The sequence below is a fragment of the Bipolaris victoriae genome (assembly GCF_000527765.1).
Source record: "Bipolaris victoriae FI3 unplaced genomic scaffold scaffold_109, whole genome shotgun sequence".
In the NCBI taxonomy this organism is placed as follows: domain Eukaryota; kingdom Fungi; phylum Ascomycota; class Dothideomycetes; order Pleosporales; family Pleosporaceae; genus Bipolaris; species Bipolaris victoriae.
In genome coordinates, this window is record NW_014575283.1 from 1 (window position 1) to 15,627 (window position 15,627).

At 51.3% G+C, this 15,627-nt stretch overlaps 6 protein-coding genes across 6 annotated transcripts; all 6 read right to left on the bottom strand.

The window, feature by feature from the left end:
• Positions 1 to 2,086: 2,086 nt before the first annotated feature.
• On the bottom strand, positions 2,087 to 4,873 carry COCVIDRAFT_110330 (hypothetical protein; the record flags this gene model as incomplete). Its single annotated transcript, XM_014696941.1, has 1 exon — positions 2,087 to 4,873. The coding sequence occupies one exon, from the start codon at positions 4,871 to 4,873 to the stop codon at positions 2,087 to 2,089; it is 2,787 nt and encodes a 928-aa protein (XP_014552427.1).
• An 859-nt stretch (positions 4,874 to 5,732) lies between these two features.
• Positions 5,733 to 6,404, bottom strand: COCVIDRAFT_30164 (hypothetical protein; the record flags this gene model as incomplete). Its single annotated transcript, XM_014696942.1, has 2 exons — positions 5,733 to 6,140; positions 6,207 to 6,404. The coding sequence occupies 2 exons, from the start codon at positions 6,402 to 6,404 to the stop codon at positions 5,733 to 5,735; spliced, it is 606 nt and encodes a 201-aa protein (XP_014552428.1).
• A 547-nt stretch (positions 6,405 to 6,951) lies between these two features.
• On the bottom strand, positions 6,952 to 7,128 carry COCVIDRAFT_41382 (hypothetical protein; the record flags this gene model as incomplete). The annotated part of the gene is made up of 1 exon (XM_014696943.1): positions 6,952 to 7,128. The coding sequence occupies one exon, from the start codon at positions 7,126 to 7,128 to the stop codon at positions 6,952 to 6,954; it is 177 nt and encodes a 58-aa protein (XP_014552429.1).
• A 555-nt stretch (positions 7,129 to 7,683) lies between these two features.
• On the bottom strand, positions 7,684 to 8,548 carry COCVIDRAFT_65883 (hypothetical protein; the record flags this gene model as incomplete). The annotated part of the gene is made up of 2 exons (XM_014696944.1): positions 7,684 to 8,208; positions 8,261 to 8,548. Coding segments are annotated over 2 exons (813 nt in total), but the record flags the coding sequence as incomplete, so codon positions are not given.
• Positions 8,549 to 10,588: 2,040 nt separating this feature from the next.
• On the bottom strand, positions 10,589 to 13,899 carry COCVIDRAFT_30166 (hypothetical protein; the record flags this gene model as incomplete). The annotated part of the gene is made up of 3 exons (XM_014696945.1): positions 10,589 to 10,713; positions 10,766 to 13,650; positions 13,715 to 13,899. 3 exons carry the CDS (start codon positions 13,897 to 13,899, stop codon positions 10,589 to 10,591), a joined length of 3,195 nt encoding a protein of 1,064 aa, XP_014552431.1.
• A 995-nt stretch (positions 13,900 to 14,894) lies between these two features.
• COCVIDRAFT_110285 (hypothetical protein) lies at positions 14,895 to 15,182 on the bottom strand (the record flags this gene model as incomplete). Its single annotated transcript, XM_014696946.1, has 1 exon — positions 14,895 to 15,182. A coding segment is annotated over one exon (288 nt), but the record flags the coding sequence as incomplete, so codon positions are not given.
• Positions 15,183 to 15,627: the final 445 nt, after the last annotated feature.

Consider the following 15,627-nt stretch of genomic DNA (forward strand, 5'->3'; position numbering starts at 1 on the left):
TCCTATCAAATGACGCCCTCGTCTGCACCCTGATTGCGCTGCTGCTCCGTGACCACACTCATGCCCTCTTCTGCGCCCATGGCCCCAGTCAGGGCCCTCCAACTAGAAAATGGTCAGCCTGGCTTCTATGTATTCTTAGAAAGCTGATGCCGCATTACCCACTGCTTTCGACCCAGCCCGATCCCTAGCGGCCTTTCGGGGGCTGTGTGTAAGCCGCCCATGACCCAAATGCAGGGCATTAGCCTCCAGCGCTTCCACCATGGTACTTGCTACCCTCGACCAACTACGCACTTCCGGGCAATGACGCTGTTTCCCTGTTTCTCGCCTGTTGCTACAATGCATGTCAAAGTGCCCAACTGCATGCGCTCGGACACGACCAGGGCCTTGCCATGTGCCCTCGTTGCAGCTAACCCACCGAGAGATGTATGTACGTCTAGGCAATCTGACGATAGCATCGCTGCCTTTCTGGTCTACTAACGCCAGCACCACGTCTCCTCCAAGCGCCTCCTCTGTGCACTGCTATCTGATCATCCCATATTACCCCTCTAATCCTTCCCAGTATGAGCAAACGTAACATGGCTTGAACAGCTCGTCACCAACAACAGGGTTGTTCCCACGAGGCCGTTTGCCACGATACCGGGCCCTTACTCCTCGCATCTGAAACACACTTCCTGCTGTTGGTAGTACATACTGGGGATGTGCTGCACTCATCTGTTATATAATCATGGGCCCATTGCACCATGACCGCCCCCACTGACTCGACCGCTGCATATTGCCGTCTCCACTTGTCCATTAAGGCCTACCAGTCTGTTGGATGAATGAGAGCTTGGCCATATCCCGGCAAACACAAACGCACTTTGTGCAATCTTGCCAACCCCCTTGTGTCCCAGCAACTCTTGAGCCATAGGTTGCTGGCTTAGTATTACAGATTGAGCACAAAGATTTTCATCGTCACGCCTACTACGCCATGCGGAACTTCGACCGCTTTCGTTCTCCATCACAGGATTATCATGCAAGCGTCTTGGCTCTACTTCTTGTACGGGCCAGTATTGTGATTGGACTACTGCTAACAGATGAGCATCGGCTTTGGCTAACTTCTTTCATTGATCGGTCGAGTTTGATTGCTGAACATGCCTCGCAACAACTAAGGAATGAGAGAACATTCTCCATACCACGGATCGAATAACCTTTCATTCATTCATTTTCAACGTCTCGGCTCTGAACACGATTTAAAAAAAACATGCCATTGTTTCAAGGCTTGCGTCTGTTATGTTAACTAGCGCCGGCTGTTTGCACTCCTCGACTCGTCCGATATCACGGAAATTCTATGGCGAGATCGACTTGCAGCTAGATTCCCTCGTGAACCTGGTCCTCGGGTTTTTCCTGCGTCTCGTTACACCGACTCTCGCCAACAAGGGCCAGACACTCACATACCCGGCCAAACTCAAACGACAAGGCCCGTTGGGATCATTCTCTTGGCTATGTACATGTATGCACATCTGTGGGCGTTCTGAATCGCAACCAACAAGAGAGGGACATCTTGACGCCGCGAGGAAGAGATAGCGACAGTCTAGGACCTCGGCATACACGATATTGTGATAGGTTTGCCAGATCAAGTAAGAAAATGGTGCATATTCTCACGAGAAGTTGAAGGAGTACTGGTCGACTTGGTCAAACCGAGGTTTTTTGTTCAGTTTTGAATGATTGCATGTGCGCTGACTACCATCGCGGGGCTCTTGCAGCAAGCCAACCTGCAGGCAGTGATTGGTTCGAATCCCTCGAATGTTCCTGCTGTTCACACCCGTAACTTGGACACCAGTGAACGATCAAGTATATCCCGGTGATTCATCAGGATGTCTTGGTACAGAGAGCTACACCACGAGTGCTCGTATGAAAACAAAGAATTGATCTGATAAACTTTCCGTATAGGTCAAATATTGGCAACTGACCAAGACCTCTTTGCACACACACAAGCATTCTCACACATCAAGCTTCTTTGCCCAAAAAAAGAACGAAATTGGTGAATACTGTAACCCTCTACTAACTTTTAACATTTGCCCCTTAACCTCCCATATAGTACAACATCCTACTCCCTCGTCTTCAACTCCTCCAACCTCTCCACCAACTTCTCCCACCCAGCCGTATCCTCCCAATTCTCCTTACCCTTACCCATAACACTCCTCACCGCACTGCGACTCTTGAATTTCCAATCCTTCGCCACCACCTCTCCACTCCCCGCACTCAAGCCCTCTGTCCGCTCCCGCGGCCCAAGCGTCTCGTACGCATCCACCAGATCCACCGTCATATCCACGACGGCATTCCATTCTGCTTCAGTGCTAGACTCCCATCGCGGCTGCGACGTCACGGCCCGCCACGCCTTTTCGTGGCACTCGAGCGCCGACGCGGGACGTTGGGTATGCGTGTACAGAGTTGCGAGAATGATCCAGAGTTGCGGGGATACCGTGATGAGCGGCTTGACGTGTTTTTCAATGAGATCGTTCGCCATACGTGCGAGACCGGGGCGCGAGGTATCGAAGCCTTCTTCGGAAGAAACGACGTGTTTGACGAGCATGTTGAGGATCTCGGCGTCTACGCATTTTTCGCCGTCCGTCTGGCCCCGTAGCTCGCAGATGCGGCGTTGGGCTGTGATGGCGTCTTGCCACGAGGGCGGACTCGTCGATGTAGCCACGGCGAGCACGTTGTTCCAGATGCGGTAGTCGTCGTGTTTGATTGTCGCTGCGCGCTTGAAAGCTTTGAGTGCATCGGTGCGCGGGTGGTTCGTCACTTGCTTTTCTGATACTTCGCCGTTTTCACTCTCGGTGACCTTGGGGCGTAGGTGTAGCAATGAAGCTGCAAGGTTACTCCATGCTTCCGCGTCTTGGTCGTCGAGCTGGACGCAGCGCGAAAAGGCTTCGACTGCGTTTTTGAATTCGTGGAGCTCGAGGCGGGCGCAGCCGAGGGCGAACCAGGCCGGGTGGTGGAGGGCGTTGATTTTCAAGGAGAGCGAATAGGCTTCTGCTGCTTTTTCGTAGTCGCGGGCTGCGATGTAGCGTTGGCCGAGGGAGCGTTGGGCGCGAGCATAGCGTTTTCCGGATACTTCCCAGGCTTTTTCGTAGAGGGAGAGGTCTTTGTCGATGTCGCCTAGGATACAGTAGTAGCGTGGTGCTTCGGCTGGTGGAGGATTGCGTTCTGCTCCTTCCCACTTCTCTGCATCCATATCCACATTCTCGTCGTCGCCGTTGGTGGCGTGGAAAAGTTGTCTTCGGATAATCTTGCGTGCTCGGTCTTCCTTCTCAGTAGCGGCATAGCACAATGCTGCTTCAGCCCATAGTTCCAGTCTCTCGTAGATTTCAAGTGCAGATCGTAGACCACCTAGTGCAACCCAGCGAGCTGCAAGTTCGGACTCGAGTTCCCATCGTGACGGCGAGCAGAGCGGGAAGATATAGCGTAGCCGCTCTTCAACAGACGCCGACTCTTCCTGCTTTGCTTGCGGCAGGAAAGAAGTGACCTTCTGACCCGTCTCAGCATCTGTGGTAGAATCGCCCGAAGTCTCCACAATGACTTGATCGACAAGTGCTTGAAGTTGTAGCAAGCCTCGCTCCATAGTACGCGGCTTATACCCCTCGATACGACTACGCACAAGAAGAGCCTGAGTGTAAACCTGCCAGTTGGAACTTCCGCCTTCAAGCACTCGTGTTGCGTACGGTTCTGTTTGCTCGCGTGTAAGGCCATCCGCGGGATTGGTGTTCTTGATACTCTCGGCCAGCGAGAGCATGATGACTGAGTCGAGGGGATCAAGAAGTGGTTGGTTTGACGGGTCTATGGACTGAAGAGATGCGGGGATTTCTGATTTGTCTTTGATCTCGGTGGAAACAGCGTCGTTAGTGAAAGATATGGACTCGAGCAGCGTATCGTCGTTCAGATCCAGTTTCTTGGGCTTCGAAGTTTCTTCCGATGTACCACTGGCTTCTGATCCCGCGCTCCGAGCAAGTACAATCAGTTGACTAGTATCTTTTTGCTGGAATTTTGTTCTCTTGCCCATCAAACCGGTCAGCGCAAATTCAAACTTGCGCTCAGAGGCTGCTTGGTCGAGGTCCGCTCGGGCCTTCTTATCGAGACCGTGGTGTGTATGGATAGCCGCACGCTCAAGTAAAAATGTGGTGTGCAAATCCTTGATTTCGTTGACCTTCCCTGAGTTCTGGATCAAGTCTTCTACACCCTTGAGATTGTCGTAGATTGCATCTTGCAGGCTTGGTGCGGCCTCACTGAGCAGTCTTTGATGGATGAAGTTGGTCCTTAGCCTGGCCCATATTGAGACTGGAATGTTCTTTTGGATAGGAGGGCTGATGAGAATAGTGTCCGCTAAGCAAAGCAGTTCAATATTGGGAGTAAGTCTATACGCTGCAACACCGTCGGCATTCAACGATGTGACAAGTTCTCCGCGCGTTTTAGCCAGGGCTTTGGCGTCACCTGCGATATCCTTCGGTAGCAGCACTTCAGCCGATTTGAAAGGTAGTGGTGGTCCCGTAACATTCGATTGTAGGAACGCATGCAACGCTGCGACTGCAATCAAGAAGTAGACGTGCTGTCTATAAAGCGCAGTTTCGTTTACTGGAGTTGACTCTTCTTCCTTTCGCTTTGACACTATTAACCCCAGGCGATGGAAAATGTAGTCGCTCCACAGTCCAAAATCGCTCCTCTTGACATTTTTGGTAGTTTCGTCGTCCTGGTGGCCTAGTAATATCTGCGCTTCCGGTGATTGAAGCACAGACTGAAAGTCCCCTGATTCGGTCGCCTTGATGGTATTCTCGATTACCGCCACAAGTTCATCGGGCAAGGAACTCCGGAAGAAACTCAAAAATACGTCAGCCATGATTGTGATGCTGCGGGTTGATTTGGAAAGTCGCCTAGATATTTTTGCGATACTGGAAAAAAAATAACCAGGCAGACTAAATCTGCACCTTCACAAGGGCGGTTGCGGGGCTATTTTGGAATTTGCGGCGGCGATGAGTAACTCGGTGGAGAAAAAGGGCTGCAATACGCTTAGCCTGTTTTGGCTAAAGTCAGGGTTCAGACGGACCCACTGTCGAAGTCTATGGACAAGCATGGACGCCCATCTCATCTTTTGTAAATCGATTAAAAAGCTTATTCATACTAAAGGACTTGGGTATCAGGTGTTAGAGATGATCGTTGTACAGCTCCTCAATAGGGAAATCTAATGGCGTTTCAGAACATTCTTTATTTGCAAGTAATGAAGAATAACTAATTCAATGTGAGGAAAACACAGCTGGTACACATTCTTGCCGCAACGGCTACATGATGGTCGCCGAGTAACCCAATAATCACCAATCAGAACGCAAAATCATTGGTGTCAAGGGGAAATGATGCCGCGTAGACCTGAGAGAACAGCCCTAAACATGCTCAATCTAGTCCGAATCGCTGCTGCTCGAACTAGAACTACTCTTGCCCCCTCTGCTGTGGCTTCTATGGTGCCTACGCCTGTGCCTATGACCCGATGAGCTACGATGAGAATGGTGTGAAGACCCGTGATGCGAATGGTGATGGGAAGATCCGTGGTGTGATCCATGATGAGACCCATCGTCCGACCCATCATGCGAGCGATGGGAACCGTGGCTACTACTATGCCTATGCTTCTTCTTGTGCTTCTTCTTTTCTTTCCTTTACAAGAATTAGCATAAATTTAACAAGAATTTCGCAATGATTGATTTGGCTTACTTATCAGGCACCATGTTGGCTGCGACAGCACCCAGGATTGCGCCTCCTAGGGTTCCAAGCGTTCCACCACCCAGCTTGTTTCCAACAAAAGCACCACCTGCACCTCCGATCAGAGCGGAACCAAGGCCACGATCTCCTTCAGCGCCGTCACCTGGAGCACCGGGTTGGCCGTATTGTGGCGCACCGTAGCCTTGCTGGAGGTCATGATGTCCCTGTTGCTGAGGCGCTCCGTACTGCTGGCTTGGGTCTTGGTAGCCTTGCTGATGATGCGCCGTGGGCGGGTAAGGAGAGGTGCTACGGTTCGGGTCGTAGCCGTGCTGGTATTGGTCTACAGGCTGAGGAGGGGCACCGTAGCTATTCTGGGACTGCCCATAGGAATCATAGGAAGGGGGCGAGTAAGGGCTCTATTCCATGGTCAGTGAGTAAACGTGGATGCGACAACATGCGCCGAGCCGCGTGAGTTTGCTAACCTGCGCTGGCGGATAGGGACTGTGGTTGGCTTGGCCATATTGATCGTGCTGCGGTTGTCCATAGCCCTGAGGCTGAGGAGGGTAGCCTTGGTTGTGGTCTGCCGAACCCCATTGTCGCTGGCTGGTGCCTTCATAGTTTTGGCCATAGCCTTGTTGGCCTTGGCCTTGACTCTGCCCGTAGTAGTCCTGGCTTGCCATGTCGCGTTTTGTGATGCGAATCAAGAGCGCGAAAGGTGGAAGAAGTATCACTCTACGTAAAATGCGCGCAGAAGACGGTCGTTATGTGCTCAGAGTGGGGGAGGGGCAGAATGTGAAGGTGGGACCCGTGTGATTGAGCCATCACACGCGCGCTTCAAATGCGAAACGCCCTTGGCCGGCGCTGCCTGAGGCGGCACATGATTCGGAAATCATTCCTACCCAACGATCTGACCATGGATTGATCGTGGCTGAGCTGTAAAGGATTGTGATGCGGAGTCGGACATGTCCGTAAATGAACTAAGGCACACACTGACGGGCCGAGCACTGACCACGTGCGGTTAGCACCTTTCCGCTCTTCCGCACAGCTGACATTACCCTTTCATTAGTACGTCACTGCTGACTTTTTGTTCTTCATAGAAGCTGAAGATGACCAGTATTTATCATACTGTTATTAAAAATGCGCTCTCGATAGATAATATTGGAAACGCCAAGCTAGTTATACAAACATCCCGGATCCAATCTCTTCTTACATCCAGCATCTATCGACTTACTCCACTTCAACACCCTTTTGCTTGAAATCCTTCATCCAAAAACACCCATTCTCCCCCTTGATAAGACTCTTGGACTCCGTGAAATCCCTTCGATCCTTGTGCACGCCAATATTGCGAAAGTTCAAAATCCCCACTCTTTTGTAATGGTCACCGTCTGGCTTCAGCACCAGCATTATACCACGATATCTCCTTTTCTGATGTCTATTGATAAGCACTGCTATAGTGTCTTTGAGAATATCGGCACTGGCATCTTTGTCGTCGAGATGCACTGTTGCGACGATGTCGATATTGGCAGAGTATGGGAAAACAGCGTGAGGTCCTTTATGTGATGGTTGGTATCCGGGCATTCGGTTTTTGATCCAGGCCTGATTGACAATGTATGGTGCTAGTTGTACTGTCAAACCCGTGATGCGTATACGTTTCGATATAGGAGTCTGTAATGAGCCATCTCTTGGGTTGAAACACTGCTCCAAACTCAACCATTTCCCCGCTGTCGACTTGGCTTCGATGACGCTGGCGTCAGTGTAGTAATGGTCGTAATTGTGGAATATCTTTTGGCCTTGCCAGCCGACCCAGGACCAGCTTGGAAAGTCTGGGCGTCGCTTACCAGGTTCGTCGGATTGCCAGTATAGGTTCATGCCGTGCGATGTTGGTGGTCGGCGACCTGCCTCCCACCAGGATGTTGGGATAATGGGAAGACCCCAGTTGTGCGGTACAGAAAGACCTCTCAAGATTCCTTGGCATGCATTTAGAGCATCAGACTGGTACGACAGATCTCTGCTGTTGTACTCGTTCAAAAGATCGTCTAGCTTAACGCGTCCTTTTCGTTCATTTGTCGACATTGGACAGATGCCATCCATCGCCGCGCCGGCAAGCCCATGGCGTTGCCCGGTTGGCCTGGTTGAGATATCTTTGCGGATTGATTCTTGACAGTACATGTCATCGCATATGTAAACGGCCTCGTTTTCTGTGAATATCAATTTTCTTCTCGATAGATATCCTTCTTGGAATGTCCAGCCGCGAGTGGCCCATGTCGATCGCAAAATCGCCTCGTCGGTGTGGTAAGTTTTGATCAACTCAATGTTGCCTAATTGAAGACTTTGCTGCTTGTTGCGAGCTCTTGATCCGACACCAGGAAGGCCTTTCGATGGATTTGGATCTGTGGCGACTATCGTCAATTGTGCTTGCGAATAGATACAATCCATCATGTTGATCTGTACACCCTTTTCGGCTTCATCCTTTTGGTTGATACACTATTGATGTTATTGTCTTGTTCAGAATGTTGGAAATGTTGGATGGTCTTACGTATCGGTCAACCCAAAGGTATTCAAAGCCTAGCATATTGCAAACTGTTATTGAATCCTCAATGGTCTTTGGGTATTGTCCTGCATTGTGCTCCTCGGAACCAGGTGCGCCCCAAACATATGATAACGCAACGTATTGACAGACATCGTGCCGCACTGGAATGATTCGCTTCGTGCGACAATCAATCACCTTGAACCCTGGAACACACTCTTTCCCTCTTGGCCCTGCTAGATCGTGCTTGTGTGATGTTTTGCATATCTGGAGCCATTCTCGGACCAACTGGATGTTGATACGATCAACATCGACATGGCGAGGTGCTAACTCATCATGACTCGACCATGGATGCAGGACACCAAAGTTCTCAGAACACCAAACTTGTGTCTTTTGGACGTATCCAGATAGCTGAAATTGTGGGCTATGATCGTAGCCAGGAGAATGGTGGCTACTGGTCGCTTGACCAGGAAGCATGTTGCACAGGCACCTGACTCCTAGAAAACATCGCTCTAGTTTCACGCCATCTGGCCAAATGGAACTAATGTACTTGCACACAACGCATGAGGATCTTGCGAGTGTTTCACGAGTCTCGTGGATTTCGAACAGTACGCGGACTCCAGCTGGACCCGGAAGCTGCGAGCTGGCGAGCTGATCCCAAGGTACGCTTTGACAGTTTTTGCAGAGTGGCTTGCTGAGGTTGAACTTTGGTGAGTTCACAGCAAGCTTTTCTCGATGAGAAATTTCTTGTAGGCGCCTTATTCGGCGTTGTTGCTCGGCCTGGTGGTCAAGCGTCAGCTCAACATCTTGAAGAATCATCATCGTCATATATACTTCTGGTGAAAGTCCATTTATGGTCTCCGTCACTTTCATATCAGACCATGGTACTAAGTTTCGCGAAGTTAGGGTCTGGTGTTCGCTGGCACCAGCTGTGGTGTCTTGGTCATGGTCCCTCCTCGGTGTCGTTCTGGTAAACATTTCGAATTGTTGGCAGAAAAAATGGAAAATAAATTGATAACGAGAATCGAAGTCGTATACTGATTTCTCAAGGCAGTTATAGTGTTTGGTGGATTAGACATACTGCTGTAGTATAGCGATACCAAATCTAAGCGCCTAAGGAGACCATGTTGCAGGCCCGCCCAGCGGCAAAATCGTCGATCAGAAACGCTGCACATCTAAGCGCGCGATAACCTGACACATGGAGGATCATACAGCTAAAATTACATTGATTTGTATAAATCTTATGAGGATAACGGCATTTGAAGCCTCAGGACGCGTGTATTCGGGGTCACTTTGGATTGTGATCTTATGCGTTTTCAGCAAAAGTACCTCATGATATACAGTACCCTGGTCTACTGGGAGACGCGCAGTACCAACCAACCCGCTCAGCCCAACCCCCAGCACCCAATTTCCAAAATCCTCCAAACCCCCAGGCAAGACCTTCCAATACCATCCCATCTCAATAACCGACACAAATCCGCCTCCACACCAAACCTCTCAATCCTTCATCATCATCCCAGCCCGATGTCTCTAACCCCCAAAACCATCCGCTCCACAAAACCAGCACATGATCCTCACTCTCAAATTGTATCGTGAGCATTGAACGAGGAGATTAAGTGTTACGATACTATGCTCTTCTTTCATATACATATAATTATTATTGGAAAAGATTTAGTCATATCTTCCGTCTTGGAAATGCTGTGAAATACGGGGTCCTCGAGAGGTAGACATGTTAGCCTTGCAAGCTACGGCGGTATTCCAAGGTACCGTAAGTGAATTCACTGCAAAAAGGAAGAAATACATACATTGTTTAGAATTTAAAAACATTTAAATTTACTTAAATTTCGTCTTTGATCGTATTCTAACCTACTTTTTATTGCGTATAGGCCAAGATTTTGCCCACGTCTCTTGGTTTTGGATTATTACAGGTGGGTATGACACAAGAACTTAATAACTTAAAAGCAAGGAGTGAATGTCTAAGCAGCAAGTGACCCATACGCATAGTAAAGAAGCCGAACCCCATAGTAAGACCATGTTATAACAACCCACCTTCGCTACAATGATGAACATCGTACATGTACACAAACTCATGGTGACGCAGCTTCAAGGTATTGGTGAACTGATTGAAGTGATGGGAATCTATTTCTATCTTCTACGAGTGAGGTACCCGCAAGATGCATTCGTGAACATTTTGATAACCAGACGCCGAGCATGAACCATAATCCGTAGACTAGTACCGCATTATCATCATGAAAAGGCCGACCAACTGAGCCGACATGCACCATGAACCACATGAACCAAACTAAAGAAAAACGACTTTTATACCGGTGGCATGATCTAGTCGTCCTCGTCAGAGAAGACCTCCTCACCACGCTTGCGGCGGGCCATCCTCTCCTTCTTCTTCTTGCGCATTTCGCTGGAGCTGAGCTTGACCTTCTTCTTGGCAGTCTCGATCTTGTTACCTATTAAAACGTCAGTAAATCACTTTTTTAACACTTAAAACGTCAAACATACCCATAGCGTCGAACGAGACTTGATCTGGGTCCTCATCCTTGGCCAGACGAGGTCCGGCACCTTGTCCTTGAACCCAGTTGTGACCGGAGGGGGTCATGCGTCCGTCCATGACAGCCCAGACTTCCTCGGTAAGGTCGGCGGTGAACTCGGCGGAGTGAGTGATGATGATGACACCACCCTCGAAGGTCTTGATGGCCTTGGACAGGGCACCAAGGGAGTCACGGTCGAGGTAGTTAGTAGGCTCGTCGAGGACGATCAAGTGGGGGCGTTGCCATGAGCAGGCAGCGAGGACGACCTTGACACGCTGACCACCAGACAGACCGCGCATACGGGAGTGAGAAACAAGCTCAGCGTCGAGACCGAAGTTGGCGCAGTGAGCCTCAATCTCCTTACGGACCAGAGGACGGAACTGACCGCTGGCGAGAGCCTCCTTCTGGTCAACCTCGGCAACCATCTTGGCGTGGGAAGCCATGATCTCGCTACGGGGAATCCAGGCGTTGTCGGCAGTCATCATGGGTGTCCAGCGCTCGTTCTTCATGCCGATGTTCTCACCGAGAGCGAACGAACACTCGTACTCGTAAGAGTTCTTGAACTTTCTGCGGGAGTGGATACCAATGACACGGCGCTCGGTACCATCGATCTTGTAGATCTTGTCCATGGCCTTCTCATCCTCCTCGGTGACGATCTTGTTGGCGCGGTCCATGGTCTCACGGTCCTCACCAGTCTGGAAACGCCATTGAATGTACTCGGAAGGAGTCTTGTCGAGGTGATGGTCAATGTGGGCGAAAGCGTGCTGCTTGATGTAGGCAATACGGATGTTCTCGTGGTGGTAGATCTCACCCTTGGTTGGGACAAGCTCACCGGTCAAGACGTTGACAAGGGTGGACTTTCCGGCACCGTTGGGACCAATGACAGCAATACGGGATCCGAGAGAGCACTGGAAGGTAATGTCCTCAATCTGGGGCTTGGAGGTACCCTCGTACTGGAAGCTCATGTTGGTAGCACGGAGGATAGCCTTGGCCTTGGTCTTGACACCCTCAAGGAAACCGGGCTCGGGGAACTTGAACTCCATGTCGGAAGCGGACAGCTCGTGGTAGGACTTGGCAGAGGGCACACGCTTGACGAAGTCGTCGAGGTTACCCTTGTAACGCTTGAGCTTGAAGCGCTCGTAGTGGATGACGTGCTGGATGACATTGTTCAAGAACTTGCTGTCGTGGGAGATGACAATGGATGTGCAAGGGGAGCTGGTGAGGTAGTCCTCGAGCCACTTGACGTTCTTGACGTCCAAGTGGTTGGTGGGCTCGTCAAGCAGAAGGATATCGGGCTCCTCGAAGACGGCACGAGCGAGAGCGAGCTTCATCTTCCATCCACCAGAGAGGGCACCAATGGGTCCGTTGTACATGCCGTCGGTGAAGCCGAACTCGTTGAGGGTCTTGGTGACCTCCTCCTCGGGCTTATCGATACCGACAGACTTAAGCTTGTTCATGGTCCAGCCAATGACAGTCATCTCAGTGTCAGCAGAGTCCAAGTCGTGCTCGACGTAGACAGTCTTGACCTCGTTCTGCTTGGGGAAACCCTCGACCTGCTCGTTGTTGATGGCACGCATGAGAGTGGTCTTTCCGGAACCGTTGGGTCCGAGAAGACCGTAACGCTGACCACGCTTCAGACGAAGGTGAGTCTGGTTAAGCAGAATCTTAGCACCGTAGGCCAAGTTGAATGTGCAGTTGCAGAGGTCCTCGCCCTCCTCCTCATCGGGCTCGGTGGCCTCCTCAGCGGCGGCACCAGGGAGAGACCTCTTGCGGAGGTTCTCAGTGACGTCCTTGGAGGCCTCGTCACCGACAAGGACGGCAACGAAGGGACCGGCGTTTGCCTGCCAGTTGAGAGGCTCGTAGTCCTTCTCGTCGATCAGTTGGCCACCAATGGCACCAATGTAGTTGACGACAGGCTCGAAGCGCTCGTCAACCTTGGCTGAAGAAGGAAGGACAGCCTTGAGGTGGCCGGCGATGGTGGCAATGTCACCAGACTTCTCGAGCTCGGGGATCTTGCCGTTTTGGACAGCACCGACACGGATGAGGGTGTCGAGACCCTGGCGGGTCTTCTCACGGGCCTCAGGGTCAGCCAAGTTGTCGTAGTTCTTCTCAAGCGCGGGCATGAGACGGGGCAGGAAAGCGGCAACAATCTGAGGGTCCTCGACAAGCTTGCACATGTTGTCGATGATGACGGCAGACTTTCGCTTGATGGCAGTCTCACGCTCAACGAGACCACGCTCGAGAAGGGGAACCATGATGGCAAGAGTAGGCTCGTGGACGTCAGTGACGAAAGTGGTGGCACCGAGCAAGTGAACGGTCTCGGGGACGTTCTCAGGCTTAGCGATACACTTGATGAGCTCGGGAATGAAGCGCTCGATATCCTTGTTGGAGATCAAGGAGCAGAGAGTCTCCATGGTGACGTAGGCAGCCTTCTTGACTTCAGGCTTGGTGTCCCACATGGCTCCAGAGATGACAGGAATCAGGTCAGGGACACGGAAGGCCATCTGTGCAGGAGCGCTCTTGGTGAGGGCCTCAATGCACTTGAGGTCGCACATCTTCTCGGGCCATTTTTGTGCGGTCTCGAGCGACTTGATGATGTGAGGGATGATGGCCTTGACGGCGTTGGGGTTGGCGGCAGAGACGATGGCCTCGGCGGCAGTCTGGGCGGCAACCTTGACAGCAGTGATCTTGTCACCGACAGCGGCCAGCACGTCGGGAAGGAGGGAAACGAGGTAGGGCTCGACGGCGGCGGAGACGTGGGCGTGCTGGGCGATAGCACGGATGGCGTCAAGGGCACGCTCACGGGCGACAGCATCCTTCTTGCTGGCAAGTTGCTTCTTGAGCACCGAGACAGCGCTGGAAAGTTTGTTAGCAACAGTGGTACTGAAAGTCAGGGGCAAACCAGATGGTGTCGACGTACTGGGTGGGAGCGTCAGCCTCCTCAATGTCACCGTTGATGAAGGTGGCAATGGCCTGGGCAGAGGCGTTGATCTCGTCCTGGGCCTTGGAGACGGTCAACTTCTGCATCATCTCCTCGAGCGCCTTGAACGCCTTGGAGTTCTCGGACTTGACGTCCTTGGCATTGTGCGAAGCAGCAGGCGCCATTGTGATGGAGGGTGGAGGTGTGTGTAGGAGAAGTGAGAGACGAGGGGCGGGTGGTCCTTATATGGACTTAGGCGGCGGGGCCCAAAAAAACTTTTGGCGCGGAAAAGATAGAGTGAATCTATCCGTTGGGTATCAAACACAGCCGCGAGAAAATCGGCTCGCAACCTCTATGCGATCCTGACACAGCGACACAAAGAAGAGAAAGTACTTTGGGTCAGCCCAGAGGGAGAGTGAGTGGAGAGAGGGCGTAAAAAGTATGCCTGTGGAGGGGCTTTTTATCTGTTGGTGGGCTGTCTCGCTTTGAGAAATTTTTGGCCAGGGCGTAAGCCGATAAGATTAGCGTGTCCGGACCCCTGCACACAGCAACCCGACACCTTTGCATTCGCCTTTGCCCTCGTTCGTCCAGATGCCCCCCCCATGATTTCATCGGAAAATCCTGGAAACAAGCAAATACAGAGTTTTTTTTCACTCTCGCCGGAATTTCTCCAGTTCTTTGCCACTGACAGCCTTCCGCCCCTCTCTTTCTGCTGGTGATGGCGGGGCAGAAAGGGCTTGCCGCCGCTCCGTGTCCTGCAGCAGCCCACGTTGCAAAAGGCCATCATCTATTTGTGGCGAAGTCTGGTACAGGCATGCTGACCGCCTTCTCAGGACAAGCCCTGCTGAGGGACGTGGCTTCGAGCGGTTGAGAGCCGCCAGGCCTGCAGCACCGAAGATCAGGGACTCGCACTAAACCACGCACCGCTCCAGCCTCCAGAAAGTACACATTTCAACATCTCGCCCTACACTGCTGCCTATGTAGAGTAGTGTACCCTCGGGATCTTTCATCTCAACTCTCTTTGCTTGTGTCCAGTACTGCCGTGGATAGCGGGACTACCTCTTCTTCTGGACCCAGTCGACCGGCTGTCCCTTTCTGATACGGTAGGCTTGCCGGTTACTGTTCGTCCAGCCCTGCCAAGTTATTGCGCTACGGCCAACCGCGGACGCTCCAGACTACCTCACCGATACCTCCAAATTGAAACCACGCTGTCGTCTTCAAACCCAAAATTCGCCACATCCTTTAACCGTATTACCAAGCAGATGCCTTGCCAATCCTTCCTTGGGTCCCACACGAAATAAAGAGTGCTCGTCGTGCTTGCCAGAGTCTTCACGTAGTCTTGATATTTTCGCCACCGCATTGCCAGTGCAACTGTACGTTGTAGGATCGACATGCCAGCCCGGCAATTGAGTCTGCATGGGAATAGCCCCTGCATATGACTTCTTTTAGACTCTAGATTCCAGCTACTGTCTTAGCCCTTTGTTACATGTGCGTGTCTAGCACTGCTGCCATCTACACATCTCTCTTCACTCCCAGCAACATGTCAAACCATCCTACACAAATGCAAGACGCCTCGTCAGTCATGACGCTCGGATCATACCCCGCGCCTTATCGATACCCCGGATTTCTGTGGTTTTGCACTTTACAGCACGCTTGTGTCAACTCGACTCGTGCGCAATGACCTGCCCAAAAGCAATGCACATTGTAAATCACATATTTCAATCACATTTCACAAAACATGATACAGAATGAACTCATGGCACATCTCGGCTGTCACTGCAATGACAATGACAGTCGTGTTGAGATGATGTATAAACCAGTTATAAATATAAGAATAATACTGAAACTACCACCAAAGTTGAGAAAAGGTAAGCTGATACACGAATGCACCAGAGTCAGTGACTCCGCTCGAG